Genomic DNA, 16,030 nt, shown 5'->3' on the forward strand with positions numbered 1-16,030 from the left:
GGCGTTTTTTAGCTGGCAGCTTAGCCCGCACGAACGCCGCTACAGCAACTTCGACCGCGAGCTGCTCGGGCTCCACCTGGCGGTCCGACACTTCCGTCATCTGCTGGAGGGCCGCCCATTCACGGCTTTCGTCGACCACAAGCCCCTTGTGTTTGCGATGGCCAAGGTCGCCAAGTCATGGTCGGCACGGCAGCAGCGTCACCTCTCTGCCGTGTCCGAGTATACGACGGACATCCGTCACGTGGCGGGAAAAGACAACCCGGTGGCGGATTGCCTTTCCCGGTCCGTTGCGCACGCGGTCCACCTCGGGATCGACTATGCCCGGATGGCGGAGGACCAGACCACCGACCCCGGCGTCCAGGCCTTGCGGACCGCCGTCACGGGCCTCCGCGTCACCGAGATGCCGTTCGACGCCACGGGCGCGGCCCTCCTGTGCGACGTCTCCCTCGGCCGGCCTCGCCCCATCGTGCCCGCTGGCTGGCAGCACCCAGTGTTCATCGCCATCCACGGCCTGTCCCACCCGGGCACGAAGGCCTCCCAGAAGCTCGTCACGGCGAAGTTCGTCTGGCATGGCCTCAGGAAGGACGTCCGCGACTGGGCCAGGACGTGCCTCACGTGCCAGCGCGCAAAGGTCCACCGCCACACCCAGGCCCCGTTGGCCCCGTTTGCGGTGCCCGAGCGTCGGTTCGACCACGTGCACGTCGACTTGGTGGGACCTCTGCCCCCCTCGCGGGGGTTCACCCACCTCCTCACCATGGTGGACCGCACCACACGGTGGCCGGAGGCCGTCCCATTGGCGGCGGCTGATGTGGCGCAAGCCTTCATCGCCACTTGGGTTGCCCGGTTCGGTGCCCCCTCGGACATCTCGTCTGACCGCGGCCCCCAGTTCACCTCGGAGCTCTGGGGCGTGGTGGCGCAAGGGCTCGGCGTAAAACTACACCGCACCACGGCCTACCACCCCCAGGCCAATGGCCTGTGCGAGCGCTTTCATCGCTCGATGAAGGCCGCGCTCCGGGCCAGCCTCCGCGACGGCAGCTGGGCCGACAGGCTCCCCTGGGTCCTGCTGGGCCTCAGGACGGCGCCCAAGGACGACCTGCATGCGTCCTCGGCGGAGATGGTCTTCGGGCAACCACTGCGGGTACCGGGCGAATTTATCCCCGACTCCACGGCTCCTTGGTCCGCGGCGCAACAGCGCTCCACCCTGCAGGAGACCGCCCGGAGGTTCGCCCCGGTGCCGACGGCACACCACGGTTGCCCGTCTTCCCACGTCGCCCCAGAGCTTCGCAGGGCGGAGTACGTCTTCGTCCGGCACGACGCCCACCGGGCACCGCTACGGCCCCCGTACGACGGGCCCTTCCGCGTGCTGGAGACCGCGGACAAATATTTCACCGTCGACATCGGCGGTGCCCCGGATCGTATCTCCGTGGACCGCCTCAAGCCGGCCCACCTCGATCTGGACCACCCCCCGCAAGCAGCTCTGCCTCCGCGTCGAGGCCGTCCCCCGGCGGTCGGACCCCCGGCACCCCCCAACCCCGCCGTCCTGCTACCCCCCAACCCTGCACGCATCGCCAGGGGGCGTTTCGGCGGGGTCATCCAGCTTCCCCGCAAACTCACCCTTCAGGTGCGCGGGAATTCTGGGGGGGCGCATGTGGCGGGCACAAGGGACAATAATTCCGCGCACCAGTGGGTGGCGCGAGCGTCCAGGCGGGGAACGAAAATGCATGCCCCGCCTTTCGACCGATCGGCCACGCCCGGGGGCAAGGCGTGGCCTCGGGACATATATGCGGGCTCTAAGCTCGAGCCCGCTCAGTGCTGAAGTGCGAGCTCTTAATAAAGACTCTTTGTTTGTACCAACGCGTTGTGGCCTACCTCTCTGGCAATCGAGTCGTGTATGCACAGCACCACAGTATAAGAATTGTGGTGTATTAGCATCGTGGTGTATAAGGATTGTGGTGCATAAGCATCGTGGTGTATAAGCATCGTGGTGTATAAGCATCGTGGTGTATAAGAATGGTGGTGTATAAGCATCGTGGTGTATAAGCATTGTGGTGTATAAGCATCGTGGTGTATAAGAATTGTGGTGTATAAGCATCGTGGTGTATAAGCATCGTGGTGTATAAGCAACGTGGTGTATAAGCATCGTGGTGTACAAGAATTGTGGTGTATAAGCATCATGGTGTATAAGCATCGTGGTGTATTAGAATTGTGGTGTATAAGCATCGTGGTGTATAAGCATCGTGGTGTATAAGAATTGTGGTGTATAAGCATCGTGGTGTTTAAGCATCGTGGTGTTTAAGCATCGTGGTGTATAAGCATCGTGGTGTATAAGAATCGTGGTGTATAAGCATCGTGGTGTATAAGCATCGTGGTGTATAAGCCTCGTGGTGTATAAGCCTCGTGGTGTATAAGCATCGTGGTGTATAAGCATCGTGGTGTATAAGAATCGTGGTGTATAAGCCTCGTGGTGTATAAGCATCGTGGTGTATAAGCATCGTGGTGTATACGAATTGTGGGGTATAAGCATCGTGGTGTATAAGCATTGTGGTGTATAAGAATTGTGGTGTATAAGCATCGTGGTGTATAAGCATTGTGGTGTATAAGCATCGTGGTGTATAAGCATTGTGGTGTATAAGCATCGTGGTGGACAAGAATTGTGGTGTATAAGCATCGTGGTGTATAAGAATTGTGGTGTATAAGCATCGTGGTGTACAAGAATCGTGGTGTATAAGCATCGTGGTGTATAAGCCTCGTGGTGTATAAGCCTCGTGGTGTATAAGCATCGTGGTGTATAAGCATCGTGGTGTACAAGAATTGTGGTGTATAAGCATCGTGGTGTATAAGCATCGTGGTGTATAAGAATCGTGGTGTATAAGCATCGTGGTGTATAAGCATCGTGGTGTATAAGCATCGTGGTGTACAAGAATTGTGGTGTATAAGCATCGTGGTGTATAAGCATCGTGGTGTACAAGAATCGTGGTGTATAAGCATCGTGGTGTATAAGCATCGTGGTGTACAAGAATCGTGGTGTATAAGCATCGTGGTGTATAAGCATCGTGGTGTATAAGCATCGTGGTGGATAAGAATCGTGGTGTGTAAGCATCGTGGTGTATAAGCAACGTGGTGTATAAGCATCGTGGTGTACAAGAATTGTGGTGTATAAGCATCGTGGTGTATAAGCATCGTGGTGTATAAGAATTGTGGTGTATAAGCATCGTGGTGTATAAGCATCGTGGTGTATAAGAATTGTGGTGTATAAGCATCGTGGTGTATAAGCATCGTGGTGTATAAGGATCGTGGTGTATAAGCATCGTGGTGTATAAGCATCGTGGTGTATAAGGATCGTGGTGTATAAGCATCGTGGTGTATAAGCATCGTGGTGTATAAGCATCGTGATGTGCTGCACTCGTCCATGAGCCTGATTCTTCCAAAGCAAAGAAGGCTTTCATCGCGGCACCATCGAATATGACTCCCCACTCTGGACTAGTGTTCCCGCTCTCCACCTCTCTCCCGTTGCGGAAGTTAAAAACAAGGCCTTCCGCAATATTGGCATCTCAACACAAGAGGCTGATTCCCAGAGACCGTCACTCACCCTCTGGTGGAAAGTTGGTGTTGTTCTCTCTCCCACCAGTGGCAGGATGGTGGCCACTCTATATTATACAACCTTACACCTGGCTTCGCTCCTCCTGCCCTCTGCTACACCTGCCCTCCCCAAGCCACCCCAGGTCACACGCATTCCTGTAGAAACCCTCACCTGCTCACACTTCCAAAGTCCAGGCTGGCTGCCCACCTGCATTCCTTCGTCCACTTTTTCTCCTGATTGTGGAATCGTCTCACTGTGTCTGTTCTTGTCCTCTGCACTTCTGTCTTTCAAACGTAATTTCACCTTTACCTCAGGCACATCCATAATCTCTTCTACACAGGATGATTATTTTCCCATTCTGTTCATCTCCAGCCCATTGTTACTCGTTTTGTGTTGTTGTTCCTTTTCTCCTTGTGCATGTCGGAACCTCACCCCTCCCCCTCTCCAACCGCCCATGCCCATTGGTAGTTCGTTAAGCTGCTTTTCTTTGTCGTTTAGCTCCTCGGTGAGCCGAGAGCCATGCATTTAAATAATAAAATCTTGCTAATTTAGATATTAGTATATCATCACAAAAAGAGCGATACCCTGGCAACCTGAAAGTAGAAAGATATTTGGACGATCGAGACCCCAGACTCAAGGTCGAGAGGGACATGGTGGCCAAACGCGAACAGAGAGCTGATAGAGATAAAGACCATGTGGATAGTGATCAATCACGGTTCCTCAAGTTAATTTTTAATGAGTTAATTTATGACCTAATTGAGTTTAAAATTTGTAATTTATCTTTCTTAATTTGTCTGCCTGTCTGGCAGTGAGGCAAAATTGAAAATAATTACAAACAGGAAACTTACTGTTTTTAAGGAAGTTTTCAAGGACACAAACAACAGGAGCACATAACTAATGTAACGTGTTAAATAAAGTGGTGTAAAAGATGCTGCATCGATGGCGGTAAACTTTTGAAATGTTTTTTTTCAACAACCTTTAAAATCTTTATTTTATTTCAATTGAATTATATACTTGAACACTACAACAACAACAACAACAACAACAACAACAACAACAACAACAACAACAGGCATTTTAAGGCCATTTTCCCTGCAAGAGCGGGGGTTAGCCTTGCGGTCCCCATGACAATCTTCTCCATTTTGCCCTATTTTCTGCATCTCCCCTTGTTAACCCCCTCGCCCGCATTTCTTCTTCGACCATCTTTAGCCAAGTCTTTCTCGGTCTTCCCCATCCTCTACTTCCTTCTACATTTATTTCCATCACTCTTCTCAACCAGTCACTTTCATCCTTCCTCAAACCATGACCAAACCATCTCAACCTGTTTCTCTTCACAGCATCCATCACAGGCTCTATTCCCATCATCTTTCGCAATTCATCATTTGTCTTCCTCTCTCTCAACGATACTCCACACATCCACCGAACCATTCGCATTTCCACCCTTTCCAGCCTTCGTTGCTGCTCTACGTTCATTACCCATGTCTCGCTCCCATAAATCATAACACTTCTCACACGTGCAGCATACACCTTTCCCTTCAGCTTCAACAACACTCCCCTCCTCGTCAGCACGCCACTCAGTTCCCGAAACTTCTTCCATGCACATCTCACTATAGCAACCGTTGCCGAGTCTGATCCACCTTCTCCATTCAGCATGTCTCCTAGGTAACAAAATGTTTTCACACCTTCCAGCTTCACGTCGTCTCCAAGATCCAACTCAACGTTTCCTCCATCTGCAGCTCCCTCTGTGCACAACTTACACTTGAATGTAGCTGCCACACTGGTTAATGACCCTCTCAGACCACTACATTTTTGATGAACGCACTCAGCGCACATTGTACATTGAATGGAATTCACTCCGACACCCTTCCTGCACAGAGCACACGGCCACTTCCCAGTTCTTTCGACCTCACCACATGCTTTACCACTTGCCATCACCTTCGTTTTTCTGATATTCACCTTCAGACCTTTTGTCTCCATACATTCCTTCCACTTGTTCATCTTCTCCTTCAGTCCATCCATACTTTCGGCAATCAACACCAGATCATCTGCATACAACAACTCCCACGGTAAACCCTCCTTTACGTTCGGAGCAGCACCTCCATCACAGCTACAAATAGTAGTGGACTTAGTACCGACCCCTGATGCACTTCCACCCTCACCTCAAACTCACCAATGTTCCCGTCCTTCGTCCTTACAGCTGTGCGCGCTCTTTTGTACATTGCCATCACTACTCTGATCAACCATTCCTCCACTCCTAACTTCTTCAATGCCCATGTCACTACTTCACGTTATACCCTATTGAATGCTTTCTCCAGATCAACAAACCCAAGAAACAACTTCGTCCTCTTCTCCATGTACTTCTCCTGCAACTGCCTCACAATGAAAAGCACGTCTGTCGTTCCTCTTCCTGGCATAAATCCAAACTGCATTTCGTCGATCTTCACTTTCTTCCTTATCCTCCTCTCCAACACCCTTTCCAATACCTTCATTCCATGCTTCAATAACTTTATCGCTCGGTACGAGCCACACTCCAGAGGGTCACCTTTCCCCTTGTATAGAGGGATGAGGGTACTCAGTTCTCAATCCACTGGAATGCAGCCTTCTTTCACCACCAGATTGCAGATCTCTGTCATTCTCTTCACACCCCAACTTCCTGCTGCCTTCAACATATCTCCCACAACTCCCATCGGCCCTCCCGCTTTTCTACTCTTCATTGCTTTTATCGCTTCCTCAAATTCCTTCTCGGTTATCTTCTCTGCCGGTCCTAAAACTGGGTTACTCTCTATGTTGCCATCCCATTCATTCTCTGCATTCAACAGTATTTCCATATATCTCTTCCATCTTCCTTTAATTCCATCTGGGTCCACAACGATTTGTCCCACTTCATCCTTCAAGCAACTCACCCCCATCACATCACACATCTCTTTCGCTATCTGCTTTGCAATCCTGAATACCGCTCTCTGACCCTCTTCCAAATCCAAGCGTTCTCCAAACATTTTCCTGCATGCCTCCTGCGCCTTTGCTACCTCTTTCTTTGCAGCCTTCTTGGCTGCCTTATAACTTTCATGCTCTGCCTTTTCTATCCCCATTACCTTCGCCTTCTGCCACTCCTTGAACGTCTTCCTCTTCTCGTCAATCTTCTTTCCAACTTCATCATCCCACCACCATGTTTCCGAGTGCCTCGGTGGTCCTTTTGTCCATCCACATACCTCACCAACGGCTCCGAACAGACTATCTTTCATTGACATCCAACCACTTTCAAGCTCAACCACATCATCCTCGACCCTACTCAGCCTCTCTTTTAATGCCTCCCTCATTGTCACCTCTTTCAACCTCCACACCCTCATTCTCGGTTGGTACTTCACCCGCCGAGCTCTCCTCGCACCTTTCACCCTTATGTCGCAGACAACCAAGTGGTGCTGTGAAACAGCCTCCTCCCCCGGGATCACCTTTGTGTCCTGGAGGTGCCCCCTATCTCGCCTACGCACCATCAGGTAGTCAACGGTTGTCGTCGACCCACCTGACGTGTATGTAACAAGCTTATTATCCTCTTTCTGGAACTGAGTATTACAAATCAACAAATCAGCTCCATCAGCAAACTCCAAAATCCTTTCACCTTCTTCATTTCTCACACCATATCCTTGATATACTTGAACACTGTAAGCACAAATTGCCTTATTGGCACTTACAACAAAAAAAAACCTTCCATTTAGCAGTGCTTTGACAAATATGGCAATTTACATTTCAACCAATCAAATTTGCTGTTCACATACCCCACCCACGTTGGTTTTTCTGAAGTGTGTGAGGTAAGGTTTTCTATGAACCCTCTAGTTACGAGATTCATTCATGGCCCACCTAAGTTCTACGTTTACAAGGGTGGGGGAAGGAGGGAAAAATAAAATTGTGAACAAGAAGATAATTGATCGTAAGGGAAGAGGGGAAAAGAGGTGGTTGAGCAGAGTACAGTATACAACTATATAAGACTGACTATACAAGGACGAGGAGAGGGAAAGAAAATGTACAATTCAAGATTTACAGTTGAAGGGCAAGGAACATCAATAAATTTATTAAAGGTCATATTTAAATGATCCATTACCAATTAATTATCCTTCATTAAAATTCATTGAACTTTGCTTAGGTAACAAAGTATTGCAGCCTCTCCATTTCACAACTCCACAGTTGTTCTCCAAAACTCTGGTGATTCATGCTCATCATCTGCTAACACATCCCGAGCATGGTCTGCATTGTAGATATTGCTGGACCTATTAGTCATTCTATGTGGGTTTATATTTGCTTGTTCACAATTTTCTGCCCATGCTGTGGGAAGATGATGGACATAAGGAATCCATACTTATTTCATCAGTACTTCCTACACCAAACATGTTTTCCATCTCCAGAATCATTTTAGCATTTTGTCTAATATATTCCTTCTTTCCACAACATAATCCAAAATACCATTCAGAGAAGGAAAACCAAGTGTTTAAATATCTCTAAAGGATATTCAAAGAGCTATTTTTTTTAATGGAAATCTCCCCATACAGGACATCAAGCCACTCGAGGTAAGGGACGACCAAAAAAACCTATAATTGTTACTTGTGCGGTAATACCTCGCTTAACGCTCATGATGTGTCCCTGGAAAAGAGAGCGAGAAATGAAAATGCGCTATAAGGGGTCATTATGACCGTCTATATGGAGATGTGTTTCTCACAGCGATATTTCTTACAAGCGGTATATGAGGGCTTCATTGGGGGTATCGGCAATAGCGCTAATAATACAGATGGTAAACATTATTTATTTTTAATAATTTTTATTTATTTATTATAATAACATCTGTAAGTAATGATAAAAACATAAAATATATACTAATTACTAACGTCAATAAAAATAATAATTGGCATTGCTCTGACTCTGCTCCTGCTCGTCCATGGCAGCTCTATGTGTCCGTTTTTGTCCTCTGCACTTCTGTCTTTCAAATGTAATACTGCATATCACAACTTAATTTTGGTCGGAGACAAGGTGGGAGGAGGCTCATCTTGCTGCAAAACGAAGCAGGAATAAACAGCATTGATTGGCTCACAGCGTGTGCATATAGTAAAAACAATGGTCGCGGGTGCGTTGACTCGTTGAGCACTGCGATTTTCTTCCTTTCATTTTATTTTATTAAAAGGTGTGCGTGCCCGAAGCAAAATTCAGGGTTAAGCAATCGTTTCACTTTGTCTGTCTATCTACAAATGTCAGTTTATGATTGAGGAACAACTTGATTTCAATTTGATGTTATATTTTGAACACAAGTCGGAACACAAACCTGTCGTTTAGCAGTACTTTTGCTTTGAATCCATTCCAATCGCAAATATGCGGAGAGGAGAGATAATTGTTTTATTCTGTCTGTCAAACAAAATAGAAAATCATTCCAAACAGGAAACTTGCTGTTTTTTAAAGACGGCATAAATGGCACAAACAACAGGCATGAAGATCTAATGTAACGTGTTAAATAAGGCGGTGTCAAAGGAGCTGCATCAACGGTGGTAAACTTCCGGGGGGAAAAAAATTATTCAACCTTTAAAATCTTTATTTTGTTTCAATTGAATTATATACTTGAACACTGTAGAACACAAATCGCCTTTTTGGCACTTTCAAAAACTTCCCATTTAGCAATACTTGGACAAAATATTACGGCATTTTACATCATTCGTCCAATCAAACTTGCTGCTCGCAAACCCTGCGCATGTCCTTTTTTCTCACAACTGGGTAAGGTGTTCTATGAAATCTCTAGTTACCTCGGCCACCGACAGTGGGCGTTGGCTATGTTTTCAGCCCTGTTTGTCAGTCGGTCTGTTTGTCTGCGAACAGTATATCTCAAAAAGTTATGGATGGATTCGGCCGAAATTTTGTGGCTCTATAACGAATCAGCATGCTACGGGGCAGCGTTAAGCAAGGTATTACTGTACCTGTCATCTTTCTGCTCCGAAGTTGTGAAGTTTGTAAAAATATATATATAATTGAGGTTAGAAAGAAAAATAGCATCCATTAATTTTGCTCAGTTTTGTTATTTTCCGAAAGGCTTTTTATGTTAATACATTCAAAATGCATGAAATACATGTAAAAACGCTCACTAAGATAGATGTTTCAGAAACATGTTTGCAGCTAATCTACCAAACTCCAATGGCAAGCAATACGCATTGTAGGTACATTCAGCTTGATTCTAAGCTCTCCGAGAAAAGCCTGGATTAGGTGTGAGAGAATGGAGCCTGGGTGTGTGTTCGAGAGTAACAATGAGTGGAGGAGATGGAAAACAGAGAAACGCTGCTGAGAATGGGATATAATAGAACACGACGGGCTTTTTACGGCTTCCACGGATTCCTGGAACAAGTGGTGGGTTTTCTTTATCAGGAAGATTTAAGCAGGTGACCTAAAGAGTGCAAGAAGAGTTTTACAAACTTTTTCTATGCACAAACCTGGAGCTTCATGAATTGCTCGAGCAAGACGGGATGCTTCTCCTAGTGCTCGCCCATGAGCCATGGAGTGTGGAGACCTTTCTCATTCACGGCGACTCACCGCTTTCCATTTCCTTCCCTACAGCAACCGATTACGTACCCAGCAAAAGGTTGGGTGAGGACCCTTTGAAGTAAAGGTATTTGTTTGACTGTTTCATAAGAATAGAGAAGCATTTCTCCAGAGACCCTCCTGCAGCCTTAAGTTAAGCTTTTGTAAGATCCCCGAAGCAAGCACTGCTGCCCGGTCAAAGATGGACACGCCAAATCCCTTTGAAGACGTAAACCACATAACCAAATATGCCAGGAGTTTAAAAGCATAAGGGATCTGCAAAGCATTTGTCTGCGATTTCAAATGAACCGTAGAAGAGCTTTAATCGTTAGATTATTATGGCTTCCTGTATAAGGCAGCTTGCCAGGCCTTCCAATTCAAGAGATTACAAGTTTCGCATCCTGCCCAGGAGTTTCACCCAGGATTGTAGATAGCCATCTGCACTTGCACCTCCTGACTCACGACCTTTCTTTTTTAACCTCTTGATGGACATGTAAATCGAGCAATGTTAAATAATTGAAGTGAAAATCTTTTCTAAAATGGCGACCTGAATGACCAACCGTTCTTCGTCCCCACATTTCAGAGCAGCTCGACTCTCAAAGCTTTCATGTAATAGGGAGTAAAAGTGGTTCGATAAGCGCATCGATTGGCTTTTCCTCGCAGGTTTTGTGGCGGACACTACATGAAGTGGATGTGGCGAAGTTGTGCGTGCAAAGGCGAGTCAAAGTGGAGTGGTTGAAGGGTTCATAGAAAACGAAAAAGGGAAAGGATCGAGGGAGGACAAATAGGGGTTTGGGAGAGATACGAGTGATGGTAAAGGAGAGAATGAGAACGTGTGAAGGTTGGGGCGCAGGGGGGTATCAATATTTCAGCATCTTTTCCGACATATGTAGATGTCTCCTTTACAAGAAGCGATGAACTAAACCAAAATGTCGGATGACTCCATCTTCCGAACACAGCAAGAGGCTGCGGGGTAGCATCATTGGCTGACCGCGTGGCTGTACTGCTGGTGCGATGCCCCGCTGAAGGTATTTGGAATTTGTTCATGATGCCGGCGATAGCTCACCTACTCCACACGAGGGCCACCGTGGGATCTTTAACCTGTGAAGCACCGGGATTGCAGTTTATAGCTGGGTCCGGATTCAAACCCAGGCAACAGCTTACAGACGAGTGCATGTTCCACCTGGCCATGCTGCAACACTTGTTGGATGTAATCCAGTTGCAAACGAGCAAGGTAAAAACCTGCACTCAAATGAATGGCACACCCCACAAACAAAAGTACACTCATTAAAGGGGGGGGGGGGGGCAAAAAAAACAGGCCATCCATTAACTCAATAGCAAAATGACTTTATTTTACACTGAATAGGCAAGTCATCCTTATCCATACAATTTCCAATAATCCCAGCATGTCCCAAAGATTCAAGGACGTGGAACACTAACAGTAAAAAAAAATGAAGTCCCAAACAAACTCTAGGGTTTGTATCTGCTGCTCGAACGATACATGCAAGACCTGAGTAAACATGCCACAACTACGGACTTGCAGCCAAAAGGGAAGAAATCATGTCAGGAGGCAAACTATGACAACTAGTCACGTTCACACCGATCAATCGTAAACACGTCAAACTTCTGAGATACAAAAGTCTCCAAGTACCAAAGCTATTGGGCACCTAGAAGCGTGCCAAAAAAGTTTCAGGCTGCACTGGAGCAAAGGCCTGGAAATTCCAGGTGAGTGGGTACAAGGATCGAGCGGTGCATTTGGACAAATATGAAAACAACAATAAATCAGGTACAAAAATAAATTAGTCCAATGACTTGTGATGAGATGCAAGAGTAGGCAAAATGCAGGAGATGTAACAACAACAAGGATGCAAAAAGTTCGGGGTTCAACACAGGATCGTAGCGGTAGATAATCTTCATTTGCCGGTGGGTCCAGCAGATTTGAACGAAGATACTCTGAAGGAAAAGCGCGACCTCTGAGAATACATCGATAGGTAGCGGGGCACGTCAACTACCATGATGTAACCACATGAAATGTCTGCACTCGGTTACCAGGTTCTATCTCTGAGAGAGGGATCAAGAAATTAAAGCGACACGGTTATAGAGGTACAGCCACATCGACAAGAACCTTTTGTAGACCAAGCTCCATACAAAAAGGGGAAAGACCACGTGGCATTGCAATGAGCCGAAGAGCCAAGCTGTGGTCTTTATCCCCTGCATCCCCAGCAGGGCTGTTTATCTTGCAAACATGAAAAGACCATCCTTCTATATAAACATCGGCAATAAAATCCATTGGTTCAAAAACATACAAAATATACACAAAATCAGTGGTTTAAATTGAAGTGGTTTCGACTAACCTCAGATTTGGGAGCTCTCACTATTTGGCTTGAATAATCCGACGAGACTGAATTGTCTGGAGGATTTGGGAGCAGGGATTTTGGGATGGGGAGATCTTCCCTAAAGAAACCGTCGACAACATCCCTGATGGTAGCAACTGCTGCCTCCTAACATTTCTTTGGTTAGTGTTTCCCTAATGCATAACCTTTTGCCTATTAACACCCAAAGTGACCAAATGATTGACACATCATAAGGCCACGTGCTTTGTCCGGAGAGAGCGAGCGAGGCTTCCTCGAGCAGATCCGACATATCGTCCACCGATGCGAGAGCAATAGCTTGAAGGTATCCGTAACATCTTGCCTGGTATTTGCACAGCGCATGAACATGTTCGAGGTAACGAGAGTAGAGTTTCGCAGACAATTTGTGGAACCCATCTGTGCACACCTGTCATAATAAAACGTTAAAAACTAGAATGGCACTCGGTAGAGGGCATACCTCCACCTGGTTGGCCATATCACTCAATGGTGAAGATTCACTTAAAAAACGATACTAGCCGGATTCGGATCTTCACCAAAATCGAATCGATTCTTCCTTGTCACATACACAACCGGTCCACCACATTTCGTGCAAATCCGTCCACAACTTTTTGAGATATTTTGTTCACAGACAAACGGACAGACAGCGGTGAAAACTTAACCTCCATCCACCTTTGGTGGCAGAGGTAAACATACGTCTTTTGCCAGACTCTTGTGGGCAACTGTTTCTCACCTCACTCGATAAGGAATAGTTAAGTTCGTCGGGAGTTGATAATAGCAACTGAGGTGTTGTTATTAGGTAACGTCCATTGTAATCTTTCTGTACCTGGACGAAACAAAGAGCTTCGGTCCATGACAATCGAGCAGCGGGGCAGGGACGTTGGCAAGTCTGCCAGGTACTCTTCACTAACCACCGAGGACACGGACGCACACGAACAAACACACGAACAAACTTTCCATAAGATTTCGAGAAAATTGAAACGTCACTATTGCTTTTATTTCATGACATGTAGTGGGAGAGAGTGGTCCGGGCAGCCAAAGGGCTACGAGGGTTTTTACAAATTAAGGCAGGTAAATCTTCACGAGGCTACTACTTTCGACCATAGCCCTTATCGGCTCAAAACTACCACCATACATGACACACACATGCTCCTTAAATACGTCCTTTCCACAGTGACAGCATTCTTTTTCAAAAAAAATTGACAAAAAAGTTGTGAAATTAAAAAAAAACCCAAAAACTTTGGGCTCGATCTAAAAACATTGTTTTACCCACAGCTACTGGACCTGTGGACGACGCAGCGGGTTTCCGGATCGGAGGCCGCAATCCAGGTGATGCTTTTGCTTCGACTTCAAACTTTTTGCATTTCGATGTATACAAACCTATATGTACATGGTAAAGAATTCATGATGCCACCGAGACGTACATGTAGCCAAACTATAATTCAAAAGGTCCTCGGAACGACACCCAGTGGTCTAAAAAATGTCAACTATTAATTATTATTTTTTCAATGATATCAGCAGATTCTTCAAGTTCTTACAAATTATGATTAAATATTTTTTTTCCAGACTGATCCGAGTATGGCATTCCGAGAACTTTTTGAATGGCATTCCTACTCCGCGAACGGCTCGCCAATACAGGTGAGCATGCCAATACAGGTGAGCGATAATGCTGCACCAAATTCATTGTACAAAGAAAAGATATTTAAAAGAAAAAACAAATTACAATTTAAAAAAAATCCCAGGAATGTCCAGCAGAGCACACCTACTTCCAGGGACCGTTTAAAAGAAAAGGTTCGCCGAGTGAACGAAGCGAATGACACCCGTGAATGAGTAATATCACGACACGTGATACGAAGGGGGGATTCTTTTGGGACAAACGGGAAGCACTGCAGGTAAAAGGTTCAATCACGTTGGGCGCGTAAACGATGTTAAGAAACAGCAGCTGCGAGGCTTTTGATCTGGAGCGACCTTTGGGAATGAACCGAGTTGGGCAAAACACCGTCGATGTTACTTGGGGCCGCGAGTTTGTGCGCAGCGCCAGATGGATGCTGGAAGGATTTCCTGCGCGCACGACGCAGCCAGGTAGGTCGCGGGACAGAGCCCCGTGCACTGGGCATTGGTTCAAGACGAGCAGGCGACTGGATCGCTGAGATTGGGGGGGATAAAAAGAAGCGACGGCACCAAATGTCACACGCACACAGGTGGGAGCACGTGCGGTCTTCAGTACGAAAAGAGGAGCTGCGAGACCGTGCTGGGGTATCCCACTCCCACCGCAAGAAGCTCGCTGGCTTCGGGGAACGCGAAGTGTGACGTTTCGCTGCTCAACGAGTCTCCGTCGAAGTCGGGTCCGCACAGCGCCATGAGGCTCAGGTCGGGAGAGGTGTCCGTTTCCAATAGCGAGCCGCGATCCGAGCCGAGGATCGCCGGGCACCGCAGGGCCGCGGCCCCCGAAATGTCCACGTAGAAGCCGCGGTTAGGGGTCGCCGGAGCCGCCGCCTCCACGTCGGGAGGCACGACCATCACCGGCTTCGCATCGTCCTCATAATCATCCTCTTCTTCCTCATCCTCGTCGTCCTGCCGGCACCCGGTGGTCACGACCTCGCCCTCCTCCCTCGTCCAAGCAGCCGGCGGGAGCCGGACTCCCGCGTTCACGGTCTTGCTCCGAGGATTCTCCTTGGTAACGATGGTGCGGGTCGCCGCGCTGCTTTTCTTCTTGCCCTTCTTGGGTCGACTTAGACCATCGGAACCTTTCCAGCGGCAAATCGAGGCTGCCGGTGATGCCGGAGATGAGGATCCTTCACCTTTGGCCACCTTCATTTTCTTCCGCGGTCGGTACTTGTAGTCCGGGTAGTCGGCCATGTGCTGCAGCCGAAGCCTCTCGGCCTCCCTCACGAAAGGAACCTTCTCGCTATCCTTGAGGAGGCGCCAGCGACGTCCCAGCTGCTTGGAGATCTCCGCGTTGTGAAGATCCGGGGACTCGTCCATGATCTTCCGCCGCTCGATCTGCGACCAGACCATGAATGCGTTCATCGGCCGCTTTATGTGCCCACCTACGGACGTTTGGACCCTCGGCACGTCTTGCTGCACCATGATCCCGTTACAACTACCCGAAGAAGCCGTGCGCAGGACCCGGGGTCCGACCGCTAACACCATATGCTCCAAATCCAAGTCTGATCGCTGCGCTCTCCGTCTGGTGCTTATGTAGACTCTGTCGGCACGCCTGTTTGGCTGAGCTTTTCGAAAGAGGCTCCATATGATATTAAGCAAAAGCAACGTACAAATCACGTCGGGATTGAGGAATATTCCCATGGATGGAATACCACCTTATTATAAGCATACTACCCAAATATTCCCATTTTCTTGTGACCTTTTGCTCAAGTCTTTCACGAACCGGCTGGCCAGGCCTGCCGTTCAAGTTCGACTGCAATTTGTTGATCGTTTCGGGATGCCGGTGTGAACTCAAAAACCTCTTCGTCGGGATCGTTAACGTCCACCGACTATAACACGAGCACACGGGACGGGAGACACATTTTAACGT

At 47.7% G+C, this 16,030-nt stretch overlaps 1 protein-coding gene across 1 annotated transcript; it reads right to left on the minus strand.

Annotated features, from left to right (window-relative positions):
* Window positions 1-11,453: 11,453 nt before the first annotated feature.
* On the minus strand, window positions 11,454-15,662 carry LOC137432583 (uncharacterized). Its single transcript, XM_068124627.2, has one exon. The coding sequence runs from the start codon at window positions 15,643-15,645 to the stop codon at window positions 14,713-14,715; it is 933 nt and encodes a 310-aa protein (XP_067980728.2). The 5' UTR covers window positions 15,646-15,662; the 3' UTR covers window positions 11,454-14,712.
* Window positions 15,663-16,030: the final 368 nt, after the last annotated feature.

Source organism: Myxine glutinosa, chromosome 8 (genome assembly GCF_964187855.1).
Source record: "Myxine glutinosa chromosome 8, kmMyxGlut1.1, whole genome shotgun sequence".
Lineage (NCBI taxonomy): Eukaryota > Metazoa > Chordata > Myxini > Myxiniformes > Myxinidae > Myxine > Myxine glutinosa.

Coding starts and splice junctions, on each gene's coding strand:
- LOC137432583 (XM_068124627.2), bottom strand. CDS start 15,645: ATGGTGTTAGCGGTCGGACCCCGGGTCCTGCGCACGGCTTCTTCGGGT.